The following is a 9,149-nucleotide window of genomic DNA, read 5'->3' on the forward strand; positions in this document are numbered from 1 at the left end:
TCCTTCATTGCAGGGGGTTGGACTAGATGACCCTTGTGGTCCCTTCCAATTCTACAATTCTATTTCATGTATTTCCATACTGTTTTATATTTAGAATTTCTAAGCGATGCACATAAAATGTTTTTTTTAAAAAGGCAAACACAAACCACACGAGAGTATAAGAACAATTAAAAGTAAACATAAAACCATAACATAACATAAAAGCTACTTGTAAAACAATATTTGTAGCTCCGCCACTCTTGTTTGTGGTTAAAGATTCTGGCGGCCCACTCTTAAAATTACGTGGTATGATTTTCACTGGTGGTTTGTGTTTGAATGGTGAGTCATTTTCCAGCTGTGGCTTTTCTCTCTTTCAAGCAGCTGCTCTCTATAGTTCACTGAGACAAAATTACTATCACCTGGGAAACGAACAATCTTCTTAATTAAGTTTATGCTGGAGCTTTGTTCCTCCTTGCTCATTTCCGGAAATTGCAATTTTCATTTACATTCTCAAATCCCCTTCCCTCTTTCTTCAGCGATCTTGTTGAAAGGCATCTAACTGTCCTTTTTTTCTCCACAGATTCGGCACAGACTGAAGAAGACACTCAAATAAAACAAGAGCCAGACCCAACGTGGTAGACCTCGCCAATATTTAGGGTAAAAAAAGTCATGAAGAAAATGGAGCGGCGGGTGGCATGCAGATGATTTTATAGATAGAAGGTGGATTGTACTCTTAATGTACAATTTACAACCCACGTTGCGTTCATATTGGCCTTTGTAGATTGCTTAACTCGGCAATACCCTGTTGCAATCTTCAATTTGTGCTCATTTTGTCCCTGGGCACACTTCATTTAATTTTAGCCCAGCTGAACCTTTAAAAGAGCAAGCTAAATGAGTGAAACAGGTTTAGCATGTCGAGTAGTCAATATTTTCATTGGACTTCTAGCTGCACTTGATTTAACTTCAATCCCTGCCTTTTTTATTCCCTCCTCACTGTTTAGTCAGAAGCTTCCAGGATTGCGAAGAGTTTGCTGGGACGGCCCTGAGCTGTGTAATATAGCTGTATAAGAGAAGTACCTTCTATCCACCCTCCCCCAACCTCCTTTTTTTTTGTATTTTTAGATAGAAATGTCTACTCTGTTCAAAAGTCCTGATAATTGACATGAAGCAATGAAATAATATTCACAATGGCTTATTTTATTTTAAAAGAATTAATTGGAGGAAGAAATGCTGGATACATGGCTTAATGATTGTTAGCTTTTCATTAATATCAACAGGGACTTTCAAAAAATATCTGCCTTTCCAATTAAGACAGTCCATTAGATATCGAAGAAGAAAGAAATATGCCTATCGTAGTTCAGGTTTTATTTTTTTCTCCCAGTGGGAGTGGGCGGGTGTGGGAGTTGAAATTGTCCGCTGAATTTTTCTTTCTCTTTCTCCTTAATGGTTAATTGGATAATAGTATCTGTATATTTGAAATAATTTTTTTCCTATGATATATCTCTCAACTCATATGTTTTTAATAAATAAAAAAAACTGGTTTTCCTGGCATCTGCAGTGTTATTTATTTCATAACCTGGTAGTCTGTAGTCCTTAGAGAGGGTAGTGGGAAGGATAGCATTAATTTCGAAGCAACAAGTGCTTGTGTTTAGATTATTTCTGCGTACCAAGGTTCAGCTGTGAAGCTGTTGAGGCCTTAAGGCAGGGATGGATGGAAAATAAAGCAGGGTGGACCACTGAATTAACCACATAGCAGTGGCAAACTGTTTCCTTTCTAAGGATCCTGGGCTAGGCAGAACTTGGGGGGCATTTAAGCAAAAGTGCACACTTGTTGATTGCTTAACACTTAGTTACACCTCCACTGTTGGACTCTGGGGAGTTATACCTTAATGCAGCCTGCTCCTGCTTCTTAAACTGCTGTAGACTACTGATACGCCACGAGTTAAATCCTCTGTCTTTCTGCAACCTGTTCAAAAATGGCACAGTCCCCAAGAAGACATAGGAAGCTACTTTATACCAAGTCAGACCATTGGCCCATCTTACTCAGTATTGTCAACATGAACTGGCTTTAAAAAGAGTCAGTCATTAAAAGAGTGGAGGCAGAACAGAAAACATGTTCTAATTGTTGCAACCAAGAAAGCTTTAAACCAGTGTTTCCCAACCGGTGTTCCGCAGCACACTAGTGTGCCGCGAGACGTTGCCTGGTGTGCCGTGGGAGGGAGGCGGGCGAGTTGGGCGGCGAGAGGCGGGGCGGCGGCGGCGAGGAGAGGCCGCCCGGCGCGGGGCTCTCGCCGTCTGCCTGCGTGGCGCTGACGTCACGGGGCTGTAACGTGCCCCACATAGGCACACGCGGGGCGGCGAGCGAGCTCCCACATCCCATCGCCGGCTCTGCACCAGGCGGTAGAGCTCGGCGAAGTCGCCGCGCTGGAAGGCCAGCAGCGCAAGCCTTGGCCAGGCTCTCGCCCGCCTGCGCCTTCAGGCACGGCGCGTCGGGCGGCAGCAAGCCCAGGAAGCGGCCCAGCCGGCCGGGGTCGTCCGCCTGCAGCAGCGCCTCGCACACGCACGAGACCTGCTCCGCCGAGAAGCGCGGTGAGCGCGGAGGATCGGGCGTGGCGGAGGCCAGCCCCGCGCTTGGAGAGGACGCAGCAGCCGTCGCCAAACCCGATCCTCCTCCTCCTGCTCCGCCGCCGTCCTCTGGCTCTCGTGAAACAAGTGTGCCTTTGCCCAAAAAAGGTTGGGAAACACTGCTTTAAACTACCAAGGCTGATTGTTAGTTTATCATTCATTCTGTTTTCTTCACGGAATTGTTGACTTCAAACTGAAAGTAGTATTTCTATGTCACATTTCCTTCCATGGGAAATGAAAGTGGTTAGATAAGGAAGAATGCTGTGAAGATTTTAAGGTGACGATGGGAGGTTAAAGTTCCTAAGGTGGAGACTGTGAAGATCTTATGGTGGAGACTGAACTGTTAATAAGTCAAAGAACATTCAGTGTGGCATACATTGCTAGGCATTCCATTGACTGTTGACATCTTACAGCAATTATTGGATGAGCAATTATTGGATGAGCAATTGAAAGAGATTATGCAAAGCTATATATTTCTATTTTTTAAAATGAGATACCTAATAACAGTCTGAGCACACTCAAGTTTATCAGAAACGCTGTATCATTAGTAGCTGATATTTCTTGATACCTCAACATTTCCTTCACTGGAAAACAACATTTATATTCAAGATTATGCTTAAAACTCTATTAAAGAGTTGTTTCCCCTTCAGAAGCTGTTCCTTCGCAAAAGCTTCTGAATCCAAAAAGACCTATTCTTACCCAACTTCCACATTCCTGACGAAGACAAAAGTCCCTAAAATACCTATAGACATTTGCACTTGGAAGAGAGGAGGTTTTAGAAATTCCCAGCGGTGAGGAGGAGGTTGGATTCTCCTTCCCCCATCCCCAGGACCCATCCTAGTTATTTGATTTTCCAATCTTTACATGCCTCCTTTCAGTACCTGCCCTGTGCAGCTCACATAAGCGGCTGACAGAGACACCCCCCCTGGGTGGCTTTAAAAGAGGAGGAGATCAAATCATGGAGGGTATAAATGCAGCAGTAGCTAATAACCCTGGTGGCTATGCTCAGTCTCCATTGTCAGAGGGAGTTTGCCTCTGAAAGCCACTTCCTGGAAACTGCAGGAGGGGTGAGGGCTGCCATCCTCAGATCCTGGTTGCAGGCTTCCCAGAGACATCTATCCGAAGGACCACTATGAGAGCAGAACGTTGGACTAGATGGGACCTGGGCTTGATCCTGCAGGCTTGCCTTTTGTTCTCCTTTGGGAAACTGAGCAGAACCGCTTCACGAATCTTCCTGAGGCTCATTCTCCAGCTCCTGCCTACTTAATTCTCCCCCTCCCGTCTTCCCACTCTGAAACTTAAATCATCCCCACACCTGCTTTCTCTCGCTCCCCTATCTACAGACTTCCCAGTCTAGATAAACTCAGAAGTTCCCGGCAGGTGTTCTCAAAACACAAAAAGCTTGCATTGTTTCCACTTGCAGAATATCCGGCAAACGTGTGCTTCCTGAACGAGAACCAGCTGCTTTCATTTCTCATGCCGAGGCTGAGAAATAATAAGAAAAGAGAAGAGATGTGCTAAAAATATTTTGGATTTCCCATCAAGCAAAGCCAAATCTTTGGCGAGGCTTGCTACACATCCCTGGATGGGTTTTTCAACCGAAAAGTTCTGTGTGGGGTGGAGAAGCTTTTACTTCTCCAAGGCCGGGTTACACTCAATTTTTAAGTGCAGCTGGTGTTGAGAGGTTTAACCTGTGTACAGATTACCATTTCCTCTCGCTCCAGCTTGCTTCCATTGCTGGTGTTTGAAGCCATGGACATGTGACATTAGTAATAATTATCATTATTATTATTATTTATTTATACCCTGCCCATCTGGCTGGGTTTCCCCAGCCACTCCAGGCGGCTCCCAACAGAATAATAATAATAAAGCGATAAAGCATAAAACATTAAAAACTTCCCTGAACAGGGCTGCCTTCAGATGTCTTCTAAAAGTCAGGTAGTTGTTTATTTCCTTGACATCTGATGGGAGGGTGTTCCACAGGGCGGGCGCCACTACCAAGAAGACACAACTCACATCCATTCTGTCGTTCCTTGGGTAATATGACTGTTAGATGCATTTTCTCTCAAACCAGCTCATTTGGACATATGATCAGACAGATTGCCGACTGGTGTAAGAGCATTTTACACCACTCCTGGTCCAACTGCACTGGTTACCAGTTAATTTCTGAGCCTAATTCAGTGCTGGTTTTGATCTATAAAGCCTTATGTTGCACAGGACCCTAATACCTCAAGGACTATCCCTATTGCCACATGAGCCAACCCAAACCCTGCATTCATCATCTGAGGTCCTCCTCTCTCTGTCCGCTCTGAGGGCGAGCCAGGAGGTGGCAATGCCAGACAGGACCTTTTCTGTGCTGGCTCCCCGCTTACAGAATGCTCTCCAGGGAGGCATGCCTGGTACCATCACTAGCTACTTTTAGGTGCTGGGCAGAAAACGTCCCTTTTCAGCTATGCTTGGGGGATTTAACTTGGAGAGTTTAAAATATTGTGGTGTCTTTTAGTGGGTGGCATGTGTTACACTCCTTTTTCTATATGTGTTAATGCTTTCAGCTCTTGGAAGGGACGTGGGTGGCACTGTGGAGTAAACCACAGAGCCTAGGACTTGCTGATCAGAAGGTCGGCGGTTTGAATCCCCGCGACGGGGTGAGCTCCCGTTGCTCGGTCCCTGCTCCTGCCAACCTAGCAGTTTGAAAGCACATCAAAGTGCAAGTAGATAAATAGGTACCGCTCTGGCGGGAAGGTAAACGGTGTTTCTGTGCGCTGCTCTGGTTTGCCAGAAGTGGCTTAGTCATGCTGGCCACATGACCCAGAAGCTGTACGCCGGCTCCCTTGGCCAATAAAGCGAGATGAGCGCCGCAACCCCAGAGTCGGTCACGACTGGACCTAATGGTCAGGGGTCCCTTTAATGCTTTCAGCTCTTTGTTTTAACTTTGCATTGGTTTTACATTTGTATTGTAAGTTACATTTTATTTAATAATAAAAAAGGGTGACCAATAAGTTCAGATAACAATATTAGTTAGTTAATTAATCAAACAAACAATAGTAGAACTGTAGGGTTGGAAGATTGCAGCTAATGCAACATGCCTTTTAATGCAATGCCTTGGCATGTTTTCCACCAGAAGCTGCTGTAGGATAGCCAAATGATTACAAAGAAGAGTTATTTCCAAGTTCACAACTGCCTTAGATCAACCTGTGTCACGCGTGTTCAAAGAAACCTCAGTCCTGAGTGTGCTTCTTTGGAAGTAAGTTCCACAATATTCAACTGGACTCATCTTGAGTCTACGTGCTTCAGGTCATGTTCCAGAGTGACCACAGGATCCATTAATCATGGTTTCCCTTCTGTGATGCAATGGCTCTCTTGTATCTTGGTGGGGCAACTGATCCCCCTGGGCTGGGAAGAGAAGAACTTCCTTTCCCCTTCTCTTGCACATATGAGGTCATTTATTACCGCACCGTTTCCATGTTTAGCAACATACAACCCACAGGTTCTGAAGTGCTAAGACAGGCCAGTGCTTTTTTCCTAGAAGTTCTTTATTACCACACCGGTACAATTACCATGAAGTTGTTACAGTAAGTTTACAGTAACTTTTTAACAACAAAAGTGCCCTTGAGTACCCCCTGAAAAGAACAATGAGACAGCTACAAAATGCTTTTTTAAAATCATTGTATTTGTTTTTAAATCTGTTTTTATTGATTAAATGCTTCATCAGGAATGCGCACATACAAGCAACACTAGGAAAGAAAAAGGAACTGAAAAGAAAAGGAAAAAGAGATGATGCGTGCTTGTTGTGCATGACTTCCATGAAAGTGAGAAAACATAATTTCCCATCAGTTTGAAGTACTAATGCTTTAAATGCCAGACAACTAAGTATGATTGTGACTATATGAATGGAAAATAAATCCAGTGCGTAAATCTAATTCCTGGATAAACTAGCAATAAAGCTGACTGCTTAACAAACTCGACTACATAACAGATATGTACCATTAGCCCTGAGTGACAGCAGTCACGAAATTAAAAGACGCCTGCTCCTTGGGAGAAAGGCGATGACAAACCTAGACAGCATCTTAAAAAGTAGAGACATCACCTTGCCAACAAAGGTCCGTATAGTTAAAGCCATGGTTTTCCCAGTAGTGATGTATGGAAGTGAGAGCTGGACCATAAAGAAGGCTGATCGCCGAATAATTGATGCTTTTGAATTATGGTGCTGGAGGAGACTCTTGAGAGTCCCATGGACTGCAAGAAGATCAAACCTCTCCATTCTTAAGGAAATCAGCCCTGAGTGCTCATTGGAAGGACAGATCCTGAAGCTGAGGCTCCAATACTTTGGCCACCTCATGAGAAGAGAAGACTCCCTGGAAAAGACCCTGATGTTGGGAAAGATGGAGGGCACAAGGAGAAGGGGACGACGGAGGACGAGATGGTTGGACAGTGTTCTCGAAGCTACAAGCACGAGTCTGACCAAACTGCAGGAGGCAGTGGAAGACAGGAGTGCCTGGCGTGCTCTGGTCCTTGGGGTCACGAAGAGTCGGACACGACTAAACGACTAAACAACAACAACCATTAGCCCAGTAAGAAATGTATGTGATATCTGTTCCTTTCAGCTTTTGCTCTGAATATATGCATCAAACCAAACTCCACCGGTAAGTATTATTAGTCACAAGCAAAATATAAACTGGGCCAATTCAAAATGTTGTTGTTTAGTCGTTTAGTCGTGTCCGACCCTTTGTAACCCCATGGACCAGAGCACGCCAGGCACTGCTGTCTTCGATTCAAAATACATAAACTTAAATTCACCAGGTAGGTGAATATTGCAAGATTTACCTGTCTCCATAACTGACTTCTCCCACATCACCAACATTTTAGCTAGGAGCAAACACATCCAAACAGCAACTGCTTGGAGACATCAGCTTCTGCTCTGAGCATTGTTCTGCAAGCATCATTGTGACCTGATACGGTATTCCTTTTAAATGTCTGTGCTGATCCAACAGCCCAGAAGTCATCTTACACAAGCCAATTTTTCAAACTCAAAGGTCCAATGCTGGGGTGACCTGAGCCAATAATTACACCAGGGTAGATACAGATAGGTAGCCGTGTTGGTCTGCCATAGTCAAAATAAAAAAAAATCCTTCCAGTAGCACCTTAAAGACCAACTAAGTACCAAGAACTAACTTAGTTGGTCTTTAAGGTGCTACTGGAAGGATTTTTTTTTTTTTTTTGACCAGGGTAGATAGATAAGGAAAAGATTTGTTCAGATTGCAGGAAGGAGAAGCAGAGGAATCAAACCTCAAATCTCGCATGCCTTTTATGGTGCGCTCAAACATCTTACACAATTTAACTCCATACATTAATGCTTCCTATGATTCCAATTACCACTGGCTTTACCGTAAACATAGAACAACCTACTTCTTCTTTTGTCTTCTCTTGAAAAGCCAGCTGTTGACAGCGTCATGGTCAACAAGATGGAAGGGGTGATGGGATGTCCGGTAGTTCAGCTTAGTTTGCTAACCAGTACAGGGGTTTTTTTTTGGGGGGGGGGAGTAGGAGAAGTGAAAAGAGCAAGATCAACTTCATAATCTCCAGGGCAACCATGGGTCTCTCTCAGATGGTCAGCGGTCCAGCTCACTGGGCAGGTCACACTCTTGACGTGATATTTGTCCCCAGTGAAATGAGTGGACTGAAGATACAGGAAGGGCAATGCACTCCCTTGCCATGGTCAGATTAGCCCAGTAAGAAATGTATGTGATATCTGTTCCTTTCAGCTGAATATATGCATCAAACTAAACTCCACCTGTAAAGTAGGTGAATATTGCAAGATTTATCCATCTCGATAACTCATTTCAAGGGGCCGAGGGAGCTTCAAGGCCCCCCTAAAATATCTGAGGGGATCAGGGCCCCCCAAAGTAGATGAGCATTGCTGTTCAAATGGTGTGCCTGCATAGTGTCATGTGACCGGGGGTGGGGCTTGCCTGGATCCCCCCAATATTTTATTCAAGGTGGCACCCCTGGGTCAGACAATCCTCTGGTTAAGTATGGGCTGGCGGTGGCAGTCCCTTCCGGCCCTGGCCCCCGTTGTCCTCTATTTGTCTGGTTTAAATACTTTTTAAAAGAAACACAAGAAGGAAGAGCAGGAGGAGCATTGAAGCTGCCCACTAGCAATTGGCACGCTATACAAAATGTAAAGGTAAAGGGATCCCTGACCATTAGCTGACGACTCTGGGGTTGCGGCGCTCATCTCGGGTCATGTGGCCAGCATGACTAAGCCGCTTCTGGCGAACCAGAGCAGCACATGGAAACACCGTTTACCTTCCCGCCAGAGCGGTACCTATTAATGTTCACATATGTACTAGGATAATAATACAGTCATACCTCAGGTTACAGACATTTCAGGTTGCGTGTTTTCAGGTTGCGCACTGCGCCAAAGCTGTAAGTACCGGAACGGGTTACTTCCGGGTTTCGGTGCTTGCGCATGCACAGAAGCACTAAATCGCACTTTGCGCATGAACAGAAGCGCTGAATCTCAACCCATGCATGTGCAGACACGG

General features: G+C 44.8%; 2 protein-coding genes across 22 annotated transcripts in view; both read left to right on the plus strand.

Annotated features, from left to right (window-relative positions):
• The window catches only part of GTF2I (general transcription factor IIi), a 54,626-nt gene extending 53,096 nt beyond the window's left edge, over positions 1-1,530 (plus strand). For 19 of the 21 annotated variants that reach the window (XM_083479563.1, XM_083479573.1, XM_083479561.1 and 16 more), the window contains 2 exons: positions 560-636; positions 981-1,530. In XM_083479563.1, the coding sequence (XP_083335689.1) occupies positions 560-618 (59 nt within the window). In that variant the 3' untranslated portion in view covers positions 619-636; positions 981-1,530. Of the gene's footprint in view, positions 1-559 lie in introns of all 21 variants that reach the window. The other 2 variants (XM_083479577.1, XM_083479565.1) reach the window with 1 other exon arrangement.
• GTF2IRD1 (GTF2I repeat domain containing 1) overlaps positions 1-9,149 on the plus strand; it is a 1,520,245-nt gene that overhangs the window by 172,030 nt on the left and 1,339,066 nt on the right. The gene's annotated exons all lie outside the window — the stretch shown is intronic.

Source organism: Podarcis liolepis, assembly GCF_965112155.1.
Source record: "Podarcis liolepis genome assembly, chromosome: 16".
Lineage (NCBI taxonomy): Eukaryota > Metazoa > Chordata > Lepidosauria > Squamata > Lacertidae > Podarcis > Podarcis liolepis.